Consider the following 21290-nt stretch of genomic DNA (forward strand, 5'->3'; position numbering starts at 1 on the left):
GGCACAGATGTTGTCTTTCACTGTATGTTGGGTAATTCCTAGGGAGCGGAGGGGGTGGAAAACGAGTAGAGATTCAGACCCTCGTCCGAAGAAACCACACATATATATATTTTTAAGCTCTTTACAAGCCCAATCCAGCAACACGGCGACAGGCAGCTCGTGGCGTGGTCCCCATCCCCACGCTGGCTGCCTCGGCACGCCAGCGCCTGGCTCTGGGCTCGGGGGGGGACGAGCACCCACAGCTCGCACCAGCTTCAGCATCAGGGTCCAGCGCCCGCGGCATCCCGGGAGCTGTCTGCGGCTGCAAATCCCACCTCGGGGGCAAGCGCGGGGCTCCTCCGACCGCTCCGCCGTCCTCTCCTCCGATCCCCCCATCCCGGCGCCCGCGGCCAAGCCCCGGGGCAGACGGACACCTCTGAAGCAACAACAAATGGCACCTCTGTCCCTATCAAGACACACCATTATGTGAAGATCCATATAGAAATATGGATTGACAGACTTGACAAAAATGGTAGCTGATTTTTATTAGTCTAAGGCTAGTAGTTTAGCCATTTAAAATCCATTTCCCAAAAGAGGGGAAAAAAACCTATTATTTTTTCTCTTCTTTAAAAATCCATTAAGCCGTTGCTGCCAAAAGCAACATGTAAATGTTGGTGAAGGCAAAAGATTTCTAAAATTACCCAGCTATATGGTTATGGCCTTCATCACAAAGATAAAAGGTACATTTATTGTGCTGTCTCTCACCAGATTTAATTGGTAACTTTACAACATACTATATATTTGATGCTAGCAGGCAGACAGAATTAAAAACAGACTTTTTGACACTGTTTCTTTCCCCGTTCTTACAAAGTAGGGGACAAAGAAAAAGTAAAATAAAAAAAATGAAAATAAAATAAGGGAAAACTCATAACCCACTATAACACAGCGTAATCAGGAGACCTCGGGGGGTCCAAGCGTGAAAGTCCATCCCTGCCCGCAGCCCCTGCCCCGGGGCTGCTGGTGCCGGGCGAGCGTGGGGAGCGGTGTTCCTCGGCGCCCTCCGCATCTGCCTCTACAGTGTTAGTCCACGTGTTTAATGTCCTTTAAATTAGAAATAATGCCATGGCGGTGACTGCCAAGTGCTCCTCTGTTACCAGTTCATCATGGAGTTTCTGTTGAGGGTCATGAAAAACACTTGGCTACTTCCTCCAGATCGCACCGATGCAAAAAATACCTGTTTGGAAGCAAAAAACCCCTTATTAATGATTTTTATTATCAGAAAAAGTCTGTTACTTGTCTTGGTGAGCGAGGAAAGCAGGAGCTGCCCCACACCCTGTGGTTTCCTCTGCCTGAACCTCCCTCCCTGCTCCTTTTCTCCAGCTGACAGCAAAAATTTCACGTGGACCCACTACCAGGTTCTCAGTTTTCCACAGAGCTCAGGCACTGGAGCTAACCCGTGCCAGACTCAGACCAAAGCAAACCACTTATTAGCAAACACAGTAATAAAACCTTAAAAATACCAGGTTTATCATATTTTACACGGCACCGTTTATTATGCAATATTAAGAAGGCTGCTGTCAGTGGTTTGTATCTTGCTAAACATTAACCATTTGGGTAAACATCTGCCTTGGTGTGAAATGGTTTTCTTCAGAAAAGTCAGTCCTGGCATTTCAGCTGTTCCTGAAAGTAAAGCTTGGGAAAACTACTTTCCTTCAGTATGCTCAAAGCACAGACTAGACTATGAAGAATATAGGTTTTGGTGCTTCTGTTAGGATCCACCAGCATTTGACTCCAGTGGAAGTCTTAAAAAATAAGTTATAACTTGCAAATATTGCAAGGGATTATCTGAAGCCTCTGTCCTTTTTAAAATCAAAAATTACTCAATCTTCAACATGACTTTCATAGTATCACAGAATGGTTTGGGTTGGAAGGGGCCTTAAAGACCATCTAGTTCCATTCCCTGTGCCACGGGCAGGGACACCTTCCACTAGACCAGGTTGCTCCAAGCCCCGTCCAACCTGGCCTTGAACACTGCCAGGGATGGGGCAGCCACAGCTTCTCTGGGCACCCTGTACCAGCGCCTCAGCACCCTCACAGTGAAGAGCTTCTTCTTAATATCTAACCTAAATCTCCCCTCTGTCAGCTTAAAGCCGTTCCCCCTTGTGCTGTCACTACATGCCCTTGTAAAAAGCCTCTCTCCAGATTTCTTGTAGGCCCCCTGGTTTTAGTATTTCAAACCCACCAGTGATCAGTTGGTTCCAGTATTTTAGAAAGATTGAGGTGAGTTTTTTTCTCCAGTTTTCTTAGAAAAAGGAAACAAAAATCAACAGGAGCAAACCAGAAAAATAACTCTTCAAAAAACCCCAACAGTATAAAGCCTGCAGAGTCAAGTACTCCAAAATCAGGAAAAAAGCAAATTAGGGATATTTGGGCAACTAAAATTCATCTTCTTGGGACAGCTTCCTGTGGTATACTCAATTGCAAAGTTAGGATCTATTTTTCCTGTAGAGTTCCAGCCTAACTGCATGAATGGGTAGGGCAATGCTCAACTAATGAGCAATGAGTCCAATAACTCAAGGTGGCCTCAAACCTTCTTTATTGCACAATATTAAACCCTGCTCTGGCAACAGAGCAATCAGCTTCCTCACATGTTTTGTGATTGTGCTCACTACAAAGGAAGTCCCAGCTGCATGGTCCCGTTTTATCTTGGTGAAACCTCTTGAGATGAGGAAATAACCAATAGCAGAAAGAGACTTTGGCATGCAACCTTTTCTTCCATGCAAACATTCTTTTTCCTCTGGCAATTTCTCCTTCCCTCATCCCCTGCACCCCTTGGCCATCAGCAACATCCACGACAGGGGTCATCTACATGACAGCTGCATTCCCCATGCAACCCTGGTGACCCTCCAGAGCAGTATTTATCAGTGCTGTGCACAGAAAAAGTGGGGCTCTGTGGAGAAAAGAATTTCTAAGATGCATCAAAATGCATCTAAAGAATGCATCAGAATGTTTCTGCACCAGAGCTCAAATCCTTACTGCTACCATTCCTCAACTTTTGCAGAGTTTACCCGGCAGCCTCAATAGTTAATGTTCAGATGCAAGACTTGGGAGAGCCAAGCCAAGTCAGTGCAGATCTCAGCAAGAGGTGGAAGAGATCTTCCCACCACAGGCTGAGGTCTGCATCCACTGCAGAGAATTAATTGGGAGTGGGTTTATGGGCACTGCTTATTAAACAGGACCTTCAGATTAATTATTAACCTTAAGATAAACCAGACTTAAAGTCTAAAAGTAGCTTGTAGCTTAAAGCATGGATACAAGCTTTGAAGTGGACTTACCTTATCATTTCTTTCACATAGAAACTTTAACCTTTGAGCTCGCTTGTGCATAAATACTCCATCCAAATGTCCTGTCTCCACTGACCGGATTTCAATAGCTTTCTCTCCCCAGCCCATTATTTGATTGGAATGAATGTAGGCTGTCAAAAGGAAGCGTTTGGTAGGTGTCACAATGTGTGCTGAGCTAAATATTATGCAACAGGCAGAGAAGCTCGCATCAGCTGTTACTCAAAGCCTACAAAGATGAATGGCAGAGCTCTGACTGCCGGAGACACAGGCAGCCAGGAGCGTGCCTGCAGGGACAGCAGCCTTCAATTTTCATCCAGAAAAGTGCTGAGCAATTTAAACAGAAGAAGTATCACTTCTGATTTCTGCGGGTGAGGAGCTGGGCAGTGGCTTGCCTCCATGGGCCGTGGAGCTGAGCAACCGCAGAGCCAGAAGAGCAACCCAAGTGTTCCCAGCTCCGTACCCAGCCCCTGTTCCACTCAACACAGTATCCCACCAGCGCAACAGTTTATATTATCTTACACTTAACATAAACCAGAGCTTAAATATTCAGGAAATCCCTTGTTTTTATTATGGAGTACCAAATTGTAGAAATTCAGCAACTGTATCTCTTATCTAGCTGAGAGAAATCTCCGTTGACAGACAAACCCCCAAATGACTCCATCTCAACATTCTTGGCTCCTCATTTTACTTGTCACTTGTATCTCATGCAAGTGAAGAGGAAGGGTTGACCTACCCACAGAAGTAGGCATCTCTCCCCACTGGAGCACCACATCTTTAGTTATTCGTCCATAGGTGTTCACATATACACCTTCATCCTCATAGCACACAAGCATCTCCATCCCGTCTGTTTTAGGCAGGATGACAATGGCGTGAGGAGTAATATTGCCCTGAATCTGCAGTTAAAATAAACCCTAAAAGTCAGAATTACATTGAATGGAGGAAGGGGAGGGGGAAGGAAGCAGAGCCTTACAAAAACAAAACCCCAAACCGACCTGAGAACAATCCCCTCCCTCCATTCACCACACAGACATTGGCTTTCAGAGATAAGCTTGAAGGGGAATAAACTGTCATGTTTACCCTGCCATCAAAGCTGCCTCATACATCAAGGATAAACAGGTTCAGCAAGTACAGAGAGATGGCAACACAGCACCCCAACACTGATGGCTGACACTTGGTTGTAACACAAGTAAGTGACCGCTAACTTGATGAATCCATCTTCTGTTCAAATTAAGGCAAATAAACCCAGAATTTTACAGGTAGCTTAGGGAGCAACTATTACCATTTTTTAGCAATCAGTCTCTAGCTCCGAGGGCAAATATGGTAACTTTCCACCCATGTCTGCCCCTCCATAGCTAAGACAACACAAAACCATCCCAAACTGCCCCAGTATTTCTCCTTACGCTTCTTGCCAGCTCCCACAGAGGATGCTCTGCTGCTTGGATTGGATTCAGCAGTTCCTGGATTTGGCTAGTGATGCAGTTTCTCCTAGACCAGTTTCTCATGCTGCTTGGGCCAACAGCATGGACAGAGCTTAAAAAAGCCAACAAGAAAATCCTCACTGACTGTATTTTTTGTAGCACTGGTTCTCTCTTGAAATAGCTGATGGACCTGAGAAAGGTCCTGTGGTGAATCCCTGCTGTCAGGGGGGCTGGGAGTTTTGAGCAGCAGGCTTACTGCGATTTGGGCTACCCTAAACCTGCAACCTTCACTTGGGCAAACTGTGCTGCCTCAGCAGGAACAAGTGTTGGTAGCACACATCTGGACACCATGCAATAGGACAGTGCACTGGGCATCCCGTTCTCAGCAGGTCTATGCTGTCCAACAATCAAGAACCTGGTTTCATGGTATCCTGCCCTACAAAGAGCTACGTTACTGCTTCATGCAGTGTACAGACAGATTCTCCTTTCTGTGGGACATAGCAACCTTAAACCTGACTGCCTGGGCACAAGGACAGAAATGGCCTGTGAGAATAATGAACATGAAGTATGTGATACCTTTAAGTCTTCTTTAAATGAAGATGGCACCGCATGATGTCAAACCCATGGCAAGATATGCCCTGACTGGTCACCATTTCTGAGCCACCAAGAGCCTGTCCAAACCTTGCTGATGACCTGTGTTAGTCATACAGCAGCACTCCCCCGTGTACTCACGTGAGATGGTATATAGATATCATAAGAGTTCCCAGAATCTACATCAATCACATGGAAACCAGTGTGGGATCCAAAGATAACCTTGAGTCTCTGACCCTCTTCTACAGTGAGATCCACGAGCAACGGCTTGTGCTGGAGATCTGCAAAAGACTTTTATAATCCCTTCAGTGAGTATCACAGAAAACCAACAAATCCCCATAGCTGCAGGCTGATCTGGTTCTGAAATCATATTTGCTTGACTGTGTTTCCTACTAAATACGGTCATTTATAGTCCTGTCTTTCTGTTCCTATGTCAGATGCCTCAGAGGGTATTACCCACTTGCTCCAGCCATCCCAGCAGTAAAGCGCTCGCCCTTGCCAAGCACGGCTCTTTTCTCCCGCAGGAGCCTGAGGTCAGCCCAAGGATTTGGTCTCTAAAGGAAGGCAACAGCTCAATTCTATATGAGCATGCATACAGCCCGCACACAGGAACCCTGGTGCTGCTCCGGGTAGCAAGAGCAAAGTCTGTGGAGAGCTGTGACCACCCACCTTCCCTCTCAGCAGAGATCACCGCTCCAGCTGGGGCAGCTGAAATGAGTCAGATTAGCAAAGACCTACTTTTCTTTGTTCAATCTAACCCGCTTCCCGGCATAGACTGATCCAGGACAAAGTATCTCCCTGTAGCTTAGGTCCTCAGCAGAAGGATGAAACATCCCCACGGGGAGAGTAAAAGGCTCCTGGCACTCTGTGCAAGGACCACCCTGACTCCTGACAGGGAAAATCAGGGGGTGCTATTTCCCACTCTCCCAACATATCCCTGCTTACAGGGCAAGGCAAGGATGCTCAGCCCCCTCAGACGGGAGAAGCAGCACCAGGAGCACTAACCAGCATCCTCACCAGAGCCTGCAGAGGCTGGATCCCAGGCCATTCTAATGCTGCTGAGCTCTCCATGTCACTGAGCCCATTTATTCTGGCTTTTGTTCAGAAAAAGGAAATGCGACCTGATACTGAATAAGCCCATTTGTCTGGAAGGATGCAAAATGAGATTACTCAGCATGAATGTCTCCAGAAGGCATTGCCCCTTGTGACTTGTCTCTGCACAGAGCGTAGGATGAAAAGTGCTTTAAAGGACTAAGTACAAAATACCCACTGGCAGGTTATAGAGGAGAAAGGTCTCACTGAAGGAAACTGAGGTAAATGAAAAGGGAAAGAAAAGGAGAGAGAAAGAGTGGGTCATTCTCCTTGTCTTGAAACAGGATCTACACTGCAGAAGGGGAGAGGACTTTGCAAAAAAAGAATGTAAAGTACTGCCAACCTGTTTTCTACTATATGTGAAAAACCAGTCAGAGGTTAAAAAACCCTCAACAAACAACACAACCCCCCTTCCCCAAAAAACCCCAATGCAGTTTTCCTTGTGGCCATTTGGTCAGATTTCTGCAAATTTCCCAAGTAAAGCCTGCCAGCATAAAAGCTAATATTAACACTTCATTGTCAGCCATAAGCAGAAGGTATCCAATCTCTTAAGCCAGAAGGTATCCTGTCTCTCATGCCTGCCAGGCATCCCAAGGAGCTCAGCTACATAAGCAAGGTGCTTTTTCTGCTCTGCATAGTACAGAAATGTCGTGTATTTACAATTACAGAGTGTATTTTGGTTAAAAGATAAACATACCTTAAATGCCATGAACTTGTGATATGGTTTGGGAGCCCAAGCATAGATCTCTACAGCATTCTTTAAGGCAATCACCAAGAATTTGATTCTTTCATATTTCACTAAAATGAAAATAAAACCGATTTAAACTTTCTTTCTAACACGATTGAACAACTGATCTCCAGGAACAGCTTCTCGGGCAGTGTCCACCTAATACATACAGATGAATTCCAAGTTTATTTGTGGCTATGGTCTATCCATACTTTTAAGAGACGTTATCAGGTCAGCTCTAAGACTAGATGCATCTCTTCATTTTTTTCCAGAGAGGCCACTCACCGACTTTGTAGTGGATGCATCCCTCCAGGTCCCCAACCGTGATCCAGCCCTGCTTCTTCTCCACTTCAGGGTCATTGTGTAAAATCCTGTTTCTCAGCCACGAGAGATAGTACACACGCAGCTTGTTCTTCTTTCCTGTTAGCAAAGGAAACTTCCTTGTCAGAGCAGAGCACGCATGCACGAGAAATCTTGAGACTTCAGTGCTTATTTTCACTTACAAGGTGTTAAAGTTCATTTCATGATGAACCTGAAAACAGTAATTTAGCTGTATCTTTTATTTTTTAACTTGGGAAAAGACCATACGGAAAGCAGAGCCCAGACAGCAGGTGAAAAGTGAAAGAGCTGGGCTTTTGCTTCCTGCAACCTGGAAATGTTCCTTTTCCTATAAATCCGTGTTCATAGAGAGATGGTTGGGTACAGCGGGGACATGACCCCAGCTCTCTTATGGCTCAGGGCTTACCCAACTACTCAACTACCTGGTTTCTTTTCTCTCTTCTCCTTCATAAAACATTCAGCTCCACCTTGGAGCTGAAATACAAGCTCTGTGGTCTGCAACAGGCACTGCTATTTGCCAACAAGCCTGGTGCTGGACTCTGCAATGCTGAGGGGCTGCCAAACTTCTGCATGTCTGCCAGCCTCCTCTTGGACGGCTGCAATCAGGCTACAAACCTCTCTGTTGCTGCAAAGCCCCCGCTACAGGGAAAGGACACAGCTCACACTGACCCTGGTGGGAAAGGGTCCAAACCATAAACCAGGAGCTCTGTCTGCTCATGGGCTTCCACAAATCCCCAGGGCTCATTCTTGGTGCTGTCTTCGGGGACAGTGCTCCCTCCCCTTTCATCTTCCAGCTGTACCAAACCTGTTTTTCCTACATGTGTCCCCCAAACCACAGAGGAGCTGCAGACCAAGGTAAGTGGTGAAGCAGTGGTTTTGAAGAGCTCTATCTGAATGGAGGGAGCAGAAATTTGCAGGTGAATGCAGAGTGAGCCCAGGGAGGTGTTGAACAATGCAAAAGGAAACAGAAGAATAGTATCAAACAAGTTTCCTAACAAGCATTTCTCCTACTGTCCTCTGTGAGCTTTGCGGGGCAGGTACAGCAGAAAGCTCTGCCCCAGCTCCACGTGCTTCATGGGCCTGCTCTGTAGGGGGACGCTGGGTGCTTTCCTGGGAGACTGGACTAAAGAGTTTTTGGTTTTTTGCCAGGAATCACTCATGTGCCTGATTTGAGAGCCCCAAAGCTCCCGGCTGAACCTGGGACAGTGACAAGCCTGTGGCACTTATAATGCTAGGGGCACCCTGAGCCATGGTATGAGCTGGATCCCTGAAGCCATGGGTCATGGCTCCCTTGGCTAGAGCCAAACAGAGCCAAGAGCAGAGCTTGCTGCCCCCTCAAGCTGTGACTACCTGCCTTGCTGGGGTATCTGCCTGTATCCTGCACCTCCCTTCCCTGCTAAAGAAGGATGGTGTATTGTGGATGAAGCAGAGCCAGCAGGAGATAGGAGCAAATTGCTCTTAGAGACCTAACACCTGGAATAGTTTATTCCAGAATAATTATTCTGGAATAAACCACCTCAAGCTGCCCTGGGAGGTTCCCTCTGGTACGGGTGAGCAGGTTTTGTCTGAGCTGGAACTGCTCATGGCATACAGCCAAGTGAATGATGGGGTGAGAGCATGAGAAGCATACCTGATATTGTCACGAGGACATTAAGGCCCTCGAGTACGTCCATTTGTTGAAATCGCCGTCTGTTGATGAGGTTATAGACCTTCCCTTGCCCACTTCGATCCAGCAGCATCAGGCCATTTTCTGTGCCCACCAGCAGATTCACACCTGAAGAGGATTTGGCAATGGGCACCAGGAGCCACGGCTGCTCCCAAGGACAACAGCCCGAGCTCGTCTCTGCTACCACTGTGAGAGTGACTGATCCCAGCCAAGACTGTGATCTTCCCATGAACACGAAGGGTCACTCTTACAGTGCAGGGACTCAGGGGTATCAGCCTTGCCCGGGATGGAGAAAGGGACAACCAGGGGCAGGGGCTTGGTTCTGTGATGACACATTCGTGTTTCACCACCAGCCATTTGCTCCAGGGAGCTCTGCTGAGGGCACGGCATGCTCAGGGCTTACCCCATAAAGCAGCACAGAGTATTTCCGAGTTGAAGCGCTTCTTGTATTTCCGGATCTCCGGGGTGTCGCTGTGGGGACGGATGTTGGTGGGGTTGACGTTCACCACTGAGATCTTCCGAGCTTCGTTCAGCTTGGCCTGCTCCTGTCTGAGCAGCTCGCTGGTGAACAGGGCTTGCAAGGAAACACAACAAGACAGGGAGGTGTGATGGATTAATTCTTCTGTCACCTCTTTTTTGGGACAGGAAGACAATACTTGAGTTATCTCCTGATGGGGGAGCCATCACTATATTGCCAGCTACTAGACTGGAGAAGGATCATTAGGATTTTCTCACGGATTAGAACCAACACCAAACCCGTCAGCAGGTGATGTCCCCAGCCTCCAGCCCTGCCTGCCGAGCTGAGCAGCTCTGTTGCCAGCCTGCTCCCATTCAGCTATCTCCAATGCCTTCAGAGCAACTGCCAGCCTTTTTGAGAGATTACCACCTCCCAGTTCTGCCAGGAACATTTCTCCCGACTGCCCAGGCAGACGGGTGGGTAGGTGGGTGGATTTCTGCTGCTCCCTGTTTTCTCTCCCCCGACTTGTCTGGCAGCATTTCGCTGGTGGGGGAGAAGAAGTTGTATGGCAACTGGAGACCACAAGGATGCAGACATGAGCAATGTTTGGACAAGAGTAAGTGAAATATGAAAGAGGTTAAGTGGGGTTATTCAGCCTCCATGATCTGGTTTCCACGAGGCCCTCCCCTCTCAAACTGGCCACATTGCCTCCTACCAGTAGCAGATGACTCTTCGTCCTCATCTTCATCTTCATCAGTAGGTGAGGTCTGATATACTCTGGTGTCCACGAAGGGGGTGAAAGAGGCTTTGGTGCTACTTCCCATACCATACTGGAAAATAAACACCAAAGAAACTGCTCAGAGCACAGAAATAACAGTAATTTTGTGCATGTGTGTGTATGTAAGACTTTCTGATCAGCAGACACAGTGTCTACCCCTGCAGTGCCCTTTTCAAGCCCTCTGTGAACATCTGCTCCTCCTCCCCCATCACTAATCAGGAAAAACTAGTTAAATTGGATTTGCGAGTGCCCATGAGCAACAGAAAACAAGAGGAGCAGGGCCCAGCTCTACTCTCTTCTCACAGGCAGAAGCACAGCACAGCCATGAGACCGGTTAGCGGAGAAGCCGCAGGGCCGGAGTCAAAAGTCAATGCAGGTAAACCCCAACTTGTCTGCATGTTAGACACCTGCCTTCAAAAGCCCACTCTGGGATGCCAGGCAGGGGAGGGTTTGCTTTTCCCACTCTCCCAGTGTGCAGCCACGGCTGGCAGGACAGCACTGGGAGCCCTCGGAAAGCGCTGGCACGGGGCAGCTGCCACGGATCAGTGACCACTGCAGTAATTCCGAGAGCTGGAAAAGGTGGGACTGTTGCTTCCCTTGTGCCAAAGCCAAACACTAACTAGCACAGTCTGAGTAAAGACTTTATTTCAACAGGTCATGGAAACCTATTTCGGGACCTGTAAAACTTAGGCAGGAATGCTTGTACAGCCATAATACTGCTCTACTTTCACCACCTGGTATCTAGGGATTTGCTGGGCTAAGCCCAAAATATGGATACCCGTGGGAAAACTGGAAAAGTCCGCTCTCCAGCAAAACACCTATTTTTCCTTCTGCTGGGCTGTTATCGCTGGTCCTCACACCTATTGCAGAGGCAGGCCCCAGCAATGCGCCTCAGCAGCACCTGCCTGCTCCAGTTTGGGAGGATCTGAAGTGCTGGAGCTGCGGAAGGCCTGCGGTGAGCTGTGCACTGTTCTAAAGCTGTCTCTTTAGGGAAAGCTTTTGAACAGGGTGTGTTAGAAAATGCTCTAGATACTCAGGCTCATCAGAAAATGGCACCCCCCCAAACTCTGGTCTTCAGCACACCTCACGGGGATGACACATATGGGTTGCTTGGTTTAAATTGTCTACAGCATTTCAAGTGGGACTGTAGAAAGGGATATTTCTAAGCTAACAAAACTTAACTTGAAGGTATTGCAGGGAATGTCAGAGCCAATACTTTGCCAAGGGAATATGGGGAGGAACAAACTGCAACATCACATTGCTTTCTTCTTAAAGTCATTGCTTTGTTAAGGCAGAAAATGAGCCTAAGACCTTCTCTCAAGCAACAGGAAATCCCTGCCTTGGGAGTCAAAGTGACATGATATTCCCCCTTGTTGAGCAGCTTACTTTTCCTACTCCAGTATTTACCCAGGATACGCTTTATGTATGATCTCCGTTAAGAGCTGTAACAGCAGCAAAACCCACGTCACTCTGCAGCAGTACTACTGCTCACATTTTTCTTCCTCGGGACATTTTCCTTCCCTGGAAGGAATAAATCTTCCTCAGCTTTCACATCACGAGACACCAGAGCCCATGCCCAACACCACTGCCGCAGCCCCTGTGCTGACAACTGCCATGGGGCCAAGCCCGTGCTGTGGGAAGGTGTGCCATGTGAACACTGCCACCCCGGCACATCCGTACTGACCCTGGGCCGGCCTCATACCTGTCCTCCAGTGGGCCACAGAAAGATTTAGGGGCAAAAAACCAGTGGGAGCACCCCTGCGGCTTGGTCTTTCCAAGCGCTTTGGGACTGGCATCCATGGGTGAGCTGGCTTCCATGCCCTGTGCATGCCAAAACCACGCTGTGCATCCCGCTTCCCTCTCGTCTCTATCCCCCTGACAGCCCGCCTGTTTCCATAGAAACAGGATGGATTTCCAAAAAGTACATGGTAATCGAGACCCATGGAAGGAGTTAACAGCCTGCGGCAGGGAAGGCTGCAGGAACAGATACCACATTTACATACACAGTATGGCCAAATTTGTGTGCACATGTGAGATATACTCGCTACTTTGTGCTTCCCTCCTATCCAAGAAATACACATTTTTTCCCTGTGCTGGATGCCTTTTCCATGAAACACCAACAATTCAAAGAGGAGAAAAAATCAGTATCTACAGGGATGCTTTCTGGCTGAGAGGCAGGAGCTTTCTTCTGACAAATGAGTTATGAAGAAATCCCTCATCCCAATGCACTGAGCATTTCTTTTCTTTGCTCAGATTCAGCCATTCTCCTAAGAAGCTGGCATTTTAACAACTTCCAAGTCTGCTATTTAAATATTAAGACATCTTCCTGTTCAACTGTGGTGACTTACAGAGACAGCACCAACCTGCAAGGTGTGGCTGTGCTTGCTCCCTTCTTTTTCTCACAGCACCATGAGACACCTGTGAATTAAATCCCCAAGTGTCCTGGTTCATTCAGCCCTAATAATGCAGTTTTAGAAACGGAAAAGATCTTCTTGGTTGGTATTCTATAAATGAATATATTTAAACCCAATGCTTGCCCACGTTTAAGCACTCCCAGGATGACCGTGGAAGGTGTCATTTTCAGCACCAACTCTCTCATCACCCCCTTTTAAGGCAATGAGGAAACATCTGAAACCTTGAGGTCAAGCCACGTACCATCTGTACTTACGTTCTATCAATGCCCAATTCCAAGCATTTTTTATTTTTATACTGCTAGTAAAAGTACACTGTAAAATGAGGACATAATTTGTATGAGAGAGAATACAATGACAGAACTTCTGATGTACAACCAACAAAATGAAAAGAAAAAAATCAAACGCAATAGCTTATTTAGCACCAAATGGGCTAATTTCTCATGATAAAACAGAGAACTGTGCCTCGTTCTCGCAGCTGGTAAGAGTAAAACAGGACATAACAATTCCCTTTTCTTATGTGTCACATCTTGTACTTCCCAAGTCTTTTTACACCCTACACAATGTTAATGTTCAATCGTGTACCTGTGAAACAGCTACCAGGGAGAAATACTTTGCCATAACAGGAAACACCCAATTTTAAAGGTGTGCAGATTTCTTCTAGACTGAATAATTATCTAGAATTTTGCTGGCTTTGGTTTTCGCTAACCTTTTGAGTCAACATTAAGTATCACAGATGGCACAGGTGGAAGCTGGGCCTATTTGAAGTTAATGGTATCACTGGCTCTCATAATTTCTTGCTATTTCCAAGTGTCAAAAAGACCCCCAAACCAAAACCCCGATGTGGGGCTTTCTCATCAGTTGGCAGCATTCAAGCCATCACCACAAAAACTCCAGCTGGTAGGCTTCAGACAAGATTTAATACACATTTCTACCATCAACCTTAGACCCATATAGCAACAACCCATCAGATTTCCCCATATTTCCACTACACTCACCCACATGGACCAGAAACAGAGAGAGGGAAGAGCCAAGAAAGCCAGGGAGGAAAGCAGGAAAGCCCCTTTATGAGGCAGAGATGTTAATACTTGTTTAAAGCAATGCAAAGGAGAAAGAGGAGCCCCCCACCACCTACTTCAGGCACCGAGTCCATGTCCTGCGCATGCGTGGAGACTCGCCCCAGGGCCTCGGTCGGCGTGCCCGCAGGCGAGTGGCTTTGCTGCACCAGGTCAGGGAGATTGATGTGACCTGCAAAGCCATTGCTGGCTGCGTGGCCAGAACGCTTTTTTTCACCAGAGGTCTGCAGAAACACAAGGCATGAGGAAGAAAGAGAAGGGGGGAGAAAAAAGAGAAAAAGAAGAGAAAAAAAACCAAACAAAACTAAGTTGTTGGCCGTCCCCCAGTTCCTAGAGCAAGCACAGGAGAAGGACCCTCTCTGCTTCCATCCCCATGCAATCTGGCAAGCAGGTAACCAACCCCCCCACCCCAGGAGAAATAAAGACAGGATTAATCACAAAGTCAATACAGAGTAATTAGCCACGTTACAGCGAGAGAAGCCTGATCACTGTCACTTTGAGACAAGGAACACAGGGCAGATTCTGCTCTTGCCACCATGGCTGCAAACCCCATGGCCAGCTCTCCTCCCACACAGCCACCACTGACAGCAGAATCTGAGCCCTCGATCAGCATTAGCCTTAACGGCTTTGCACAGCTATGGCAGCGAGTAGCCTGACTGCAAATGACAACACAGCCCCTGTTGCATGTTTCTGTAACCCAAAACAGCAGTGAACAGCAGCAGCATCAGCAGAACGACTAGCATTTCGCTCTGCCACAAGGTTCTAGTTTTCTCATATGGCCCTGTTGGCATGGCATGTGTTTTACAGTTGTGACGCTTAACACCAAGCTCATTTTGGAAATGGCTGTCTGTTAGAGCAGTGACTACTTCTCCTGCTCAACTGCATCACCCTCCCTGTTACAAGGATGTGCAGAGAGCTGCCCAGGCTGCAGGAATCCCTGCTCTGAACAGCTCCACACCAGTGGGGGATGAGGTGGGCTGTGCACTGCTGCCCACCTCCAAAACTCGTGGAGAAAGGCAGCAAACATGTTGTGACTTCTTTTGCTAATTCCTTCCTCTCTTTCAAAGTTGCATTCTCTTTTTTTTACCTTCATATGTGAATATTTTATATAAATGGAATTAAGAATTAAAATGCTGCTCAAGTCTAGTTTGCATTTGATCTAAACATTCCTCCTTTATGATTGCTGACTTCAAACTCCCCTCCCCTTTTTTCTCCTCTCCCATCCTCCTCCTTTACATACTGGCAGGAGAGTGACTCCCATATCCACTGCGTGTCCCCTCACCAGGAGACCTGCTACCCATCTGTGCTTCCAGCAGCGCTGCCAGCATGTTCCAGCAACTGGGAAACTGAAACACTGGGGGAGATCTTCCACAACCAACCAAACGTGCCTCCTCTGCCTCACTCCTGCAGTATCATCCGTCAGGATTGCTCCCACCACAGCCTTACCTCCGCAGCACTGGAGCTTGGAACAGGGGCTCGCATCCACCTGGGATGCCCAGTGCCCCCCGCAGCCGGCTCACTGGGCTGGCTGGTGGCGAAGGGAGCTTGGCCCTCCCCGAGCATGACCAGCCTCTGGTAAAACTCTCCAAATGCTCTACAACACTGCACGCCTCTGATGGTTACACAGTGCATAGGTTGGGAAGAAGAGGGGTAACTCTGGGCCAGATTCCAAGTGTATTAACTAAATGCTGTAAATTTAAGATAACTTTCTGCCTGGAGCTATAGTGGGATTACAGCAGAGCCATTTGTACGAGCACCCTCCCCGTACGCCCTGGCGTTACTATTCACTGCTGTTTGTAGTTCTGAGAAACATTTGCACTTGTCACATTTGCTCTGAGTGTAAATTGCATTAACAAGAGCGCTAACGAGCACAATTTACTCAGTCATTTTGTGTTCCGGACACACAGCACTGTTAGTTTTTGTGCTTACATGGGCAAAACCTCCTGAAGATGCTCCATGGGAATATTTGTTTTACAACTTACCTCCCTCACCATTAAAGTCCCTTCCCTTGAAATATTGCTAAACGTATCTGCGTGGGAAGTCTCTAGCCCATGGGTTGTCACCATTCCCAGGTTGTAGGGCTCATTGCTGCCAGAAATTCCCGTTGGGCTGCAGACAGAATGGAAAAGCATTAATGATGTATATTTCCTTTGCTAAACTAGATGAAAAATCCTCTAACATAGTAAGGCTTTGTATCTCACTAGAAGCAAAATTAGAAAATATATCCACTTGAATGTATGGGGAAATTATTTCTCTCATCAGAAACACGGGACCAGGGTCAGGTTGACACACTACAGATACAGCACAGAGGCCAAAGAGAGGAGGGTCTTTCTCACCCCAAGGTGCCCCAAGAGGAGCACTGATGAGCAGGTAAAAAGTTGCTGCAGTCCTGCTCTGCCTTACATCAGTTTTTCTACTGACGTTAAAAAAATCCAAAAATAAAACTAAAAAAAAAAAAAAAAAAAAAAAAAAAAAAAAAAATTAAAAAAAAAAATCACTCTCTTTATTCCCCATATCAACCCTTGAAAAGTGAACAGTGCATCAGAGCATCTGAGGACAAAAGACAACAAGAGAGGGAATGGGGTCTGGAGGAGGTGTGGGCAGGTGTCCTCCAGCTCTTTGCTGTTTTCCAGGTGAAGATGTAGCCCTGACCCATGATTTTCTTTGAGTTTATTTCTGTGCTCCTACCTCAAGAGAGAGGCTGGAATTTACTCTCACACCCATTAAATTTCAGGACTGCCAGGGAGTGGATGTTGCAGGTGGTGAGCAGCCACCGTTACTTTATTATTACCTTCTTAGCAGACCAGCTGTTTAAATATAATTCAAACAAAACCAAAAGCAAATGTCAAAGTGCCTCTGGATTACCCAGCCCTGCCTGTGTGCTGGAAAATGCCGATGGTGATTATGAAGATGTTGCTGATGAGACCTGTTACTTTGCATTTAAAAGCCATACAGACTTTATACTGCTTTCCATCAGTATAAAGTAATTCACTCTTTAACATGTCATCCCCGTGCATGCCTGCTTGTCAGCACCCAAAGGCTCACAAGGGAGCCTGGCAGTGTGAAAAGCCAAAGCAAGCCTGCATTAATAAAGGGGTTGCTGGTCCCGTGCAAGGCGTGAGCCCCACAGACCCCAAGGTGGAACTGCTGCGACAATGGATCCTTGCCTGTGTCATATCAAATGTACAACTGGAGAGGCATCACCAAAGTACTCCAAAGAACAGCGTGCCATACTTCTGCAGCACCTTCCACCTGAGGAGCTCATACCTTCCTACCATTAGCTTTTCAACACCGCCAGAGGATGAGAAAATAACATAATTATTCCAGTTTCAGAAATAAAAAAGCAGTGACAAAGGAGGTTATGTTAATTTGAGACCATACAGTGAGTGAATGAATGCCTGTGATAGCCCTGAGGTCCCAGATTTTATTGGCATGCAGTTTCCATGTCACTCTGCAAGAAATCTCTGTATGCAGGCAAGAGCTGGCTTGCACAGCTCAGAGGAGAGAGAGCCAAAGGGAGTCATCATAGTCTTCTGATGGAGAAAAGGTATCTGCAGAGGGGGAAGGAGTAAACAGTCCCTCCTGTCCACTGGGACACACTGATGGATGGGCTCATCCCACAGCAGGAGAGACCTGGACAGAGCTGGGATGAAGAGCAGCCCAGTGCTCAGGGTTTAAAAATGGGTTATACAAAGATCATTTGGAAGGTGCAGAAGATGAGATGATCTCTCTTGGGCCCAGATGCTAATGAAAAACACTGAACATGGGAAAAATAAAGCTTTGATAGAAAAATGTCCAACTACATCTAGTCTGGACTTGAGTTAAGGTTCCTTTTGTGAAATAGAAGTGTAAAGCCAAGCACGTGCTTTCTTTTTTCCCAGACACAGAGCAGTCTGTAAGCCTTCACAGCTATGCCTGCAGATAGCAGGGAAGGCTTAGATATAGACAGAGCTCCTATTGCCTCACTGTGACACCAATAGTTTGCATCTTCATGTTCAGTCTCTGGGGCACGTCCATCAACAGGACATTGCGGGACAAGTGGTGTTCAGCTGGCAGCGGGGTTAGGGGCATCCATCTCACTGCCATGCCCATCCTCTGACATCTGGCAAAAGGCTCAGTGGGAGACTTCCATCCACTGAAAAGGACTGTGTCAAACCCAAGGTGTTTGGTGGAAGCATGTCAGTACAGATTAACCACTCCTGATTAAACTCGTCTTCTGTGAGCAGCCTGAGGTCGCTTCCTGCATGCGTGACTGCCCATCCAATTCCTGTACATTCATAGCCATCCCTCTGTCTCCTGACTTTCTCCAACAAATTCTAAGAGCTCTGATTTTTCTTGTTCTGCTGGAAGGAAGCTCCAACCCAGGAGCTTGGCACTATGCATAACATGGACCCCCTAGGTCTCCTTGCCACGTGGAGGGCTTCCCGGCCGCTCCACACCCCACCACTATGAAGCCTAATAACATCTATATCAACTAATAATTCATTTAGCAGGAAGAATGGAAATTAACTGATTAAAATGCAAATAATCCCCTCAAGCCTTCCCACAACTGCTCTGCGAATTCAGAGGGGTAGGAGTCAGACCCCATGCCAAGCAGTGAGCCCCAGAAACATCCCTGCCACACTAACGCTGCAAAGCACCAGGTAGGGTGCCTGAGTAGGGATGCTCCGTGAGCTTGCCCTGTGCAGTGACAGCTGTTTAGTGTGTGTCAAAACTGTGCAGCCCTCCTCCCTCATCTAGAGGCATCCAAAAGCACAAGTGTCCCATGACCTATAATGGTAACTCAATAGTACAGTCTGCTGACTTTTTCATTTCAATGCTTTAGCCCACCACGTTTTGCTGCCTGAGCAGTGACTGAGCCAAGGACAAAAATCAGAGGTTCAGGATTACTATAATCCCGGCTCTACCAGTTGGCACTGGGCAGGCCACCAAGTACTGCACTTCAGAATGGCTTGATGTGGGGCAAGAGCTCAAGAGCTGGCAGAGCTGTAACTCACCAACCCCATGGGCAGGACACCCAAGGGATGGATGAGGTCAGATATGTCAACTCTGTCGAAAAACCCACCTTGCTCATGAACAGGAACAGGTCCATCATCTTGGAGCCCGAGCTCATTGAATGTGCAGTGGAAATAACTCCGTTTTTACCATTAAGTATCTCTAGTTTTGACCAGGAGAAAGACTTATCTGAGTACAGTATCCCTTGCAACCATGATGCCATTCCCAGTGCCAGCCACCAAACACTGACATGCTTCGGACATGCCCCATAACACAGCTACTGCTCCTCAAGCCCAAGACACAACGGGGCTTCACAGTTTCCCTGCTCCCCCCCGAGAAAGTACTTCTTACATAAGCCGTGGAATATCACTGACAGGCACGGTCCCATCATGCGTCTCGTTTTCCCCATCCTCCTCCTCCTCCTCGCTGCTTTCTGACTCCTCACTGGAGGAGGAGTAGTCCGTCACCTTCTTCAGGGGGCGATTGGTTTCTTCGATGCGCAGCTCCCTCAACTCTTTGGCTAAGGCCGTCAGATCCTAAAGGGGATGGGGGCAAGAAAACAAGAAAGCGAAGGCTATTATATTTAAAGCGAGGAGAAAGTCACAAACATCTCTTCAAAAGCCAATGCTAACAGCACGAGCAACAAGAAATAGCTTTACAGAGTTGTTACAAACATGAGACGAACGTAAGACAATGTTTGTAGCATGTAGCATTTATTAAACAAAACAAAACTGATTTATGCTCACTGAAAAATCAATAGCCAACCTCTTCTTTTTCTGTTTGGAACGTGTATGTGCATATATATACACACACTTATATGTATATACACGACAAAATTATATTTGTTGGAAAGGTGAAGTTCAGTCACCATCATAGTAAACTGGAAAACAACGTCATTTCAAAGATTGGCTTGGAGAATTTCTCCTGCAGGGTTTTCTCTTCTTTCAAACTTCTCAAAGAGACCCCGTAATTGTATTTATTCTGTAATAAATGCATTTGGGAAGGAAGCAATGACAGCATCTCCCATGGGTGGTGCAATCCCCACGTAAAGAGCTGCTTCCGTGGTGAGTCTCCGCTGTCAGGCGGCTGCCGAGAGGCGGTGAGGAGCACGAGGAGAAGCGCCCAGCTCAGCCAGACTTCGGAGTCACAGCTCTGAGTCAGCCACACGATCAAAAAAACGGAGAACTAAATGAAACAAATCAACCCCTCAGCGGGACCCATTAAGCACTCCATGTGAAATGTGGCAGCCTACAAGCTAAGGGCAAAACAAAAAAAAAAAATGCCTTGAAACAAGAAAAAAAATAAATAGGAGCAGTCCCAAAGCCTAGGAATAATTTTTCAGTTTACCATGACTTTGATGAGGTCTCAGACCCGACAGTCATATAAAATAGACATTGCTATTTCAAAACAAGGAACATGGCAGGCACCGTGTAGAAAAGAGACTTTTTGTTATCTTACATGCTTTTATAGCAATGCAGGGGGAAGCAGTAGGGCAGAAAAGCATGAGAGCTCAAATTAGAATGGGTTAGAGAACTCTGTCGCACAAGACATGCACACGACGAACAAAGCATCGCAATTGTCAGTCTTACCATTTCTCCCTATATTAGTGACCGAGGTAGGCATCAGTGCATTCGGTCAGAGATAAAGGATTAGGGAGAAAGAAACTCATTGAAAAAGACTAAATTCCACAATTGTCTTACGGCCATACTCTCATTTACTGCATTTCCAGTTTACCGTTCCAGCAGGGCGACTACAGCAATATTAATTACGGTTGCAAAAAATCTATCCCGTCGACATGTGAAGAAAACGATGGAAAACCTCTATGCTGAGATGCAAACCCAGTTTATTTTCTAACTGTGAAGCAGGAATATTTTGCAAGCAATCTGTACTTTGGTTACTGATACCCACACCTCCCAGCGGGCTCCCACTGGTCGACAGCCACACATTCTGCTCCTAGGTCTGCCCTGCCCAGCCTCTGATGTAGAGGAGAGACTGGCATGGACGTCAGAGATCTTTGCATCAGACTCATAAATATTAGTAGACCAAAAGCCACTATTTTTAAAATGACCAAAGGATCAATCCCCGCTTCACAGCAGGTACCTGTGATGGGTATTATATATCCCTCTCCAAATGCTCTTTGTACCTTTAAGAAAGGCTCTTTGTCAAGACTAAAGAGAGAATGTGGTATTTCAAGAGTTTATTTTTGATGCCAACACGTTTGGGATAGAAATGCAGTCAAATCTGCAGTCACGACAACTAATTATTTTAATTAGCGCTGTAGCGGCTCCAATGATATGATTGTTTCTTTTCCTAAATAAGAATTAATGACAATTTCAACAGCTTAACAATGCTTTCTATTTAGAGTATAAAATATGCTCTTTATTAAGCACTTGCCTTTGAGTTGGTTTAGAGCCTTC

General features: G+C 46.8%; 1 protein-coding gene across 7 annotated transcripts in view; it reads right to left on the reverse strand.

Moving 5' to 3' along the window:
• Nucleotides 1–505: 505 nt before the first annotated feature.
• TNIK (TRAF2 and NCK interacting kinase) overlaps nt 506–21290 on the reverse strand; it is a 161807-nt gene continuing 141022 nt past the window's right edge. For all 7 annotated transcript variants that reach the window (XM_030495360.1, XM_030495366.1, XM_030495365.1 and 4 more), the window contains 12 exons: nt 19225–19409; nt 15861–15987; nt 13938–14102; nt 10329–10443; nt 9560–9730; nt 9121–9264; nt 7437–7571; nt 7122–7222; nt 5474–5623; nt 4057–4216; nt 3315–3454; nt 506–1213 (listed from right to left, as the gene is read on the reverse strand). In XM_030495360.1, coding sequence (XP_030351220.1) covers nt 1130–1213; nt 3315–3454; nt 4057–4216; nt 5474–5623; nt 7122–7222; nt 7437–7571; nt 9121–9264; nt 9560–9730; nt 10329–10443; nt 13938–14102; nt 15861–15987; nt 19225–19409 — 1677 coding nt within the window. In that variant the 3' untranslated portion in view covers nt 506–1129. The remainder of the gene's footprint in view (nt 1214–3314; nt 3455–4056; nt 4217–5473; nt 5624–7121; nt 7223–7436; nt 7572–9120; nt 9265–9559; nt 9731–10328; nt 10444–13937; nt 14103–15860; nt 15988–19224; nt 19410–21290) is intronic.

The sequence above is a fragment of the Strigops habroptila genome, chromosome 8, assembly GCF_004027225.2.
Source record: "Strigops habroptila isolate Jane chromosome 8, bStrHab1.2.pri, whole genome shotgun sequence".
In the NCBI taxonomy this organism is placed as follows: domain Eukaryota; kingdom Metazoa; phylum Chordata; class Aves; order Psittaciformes; family Psittacidae; genus Strigops; species Strigops habroptila.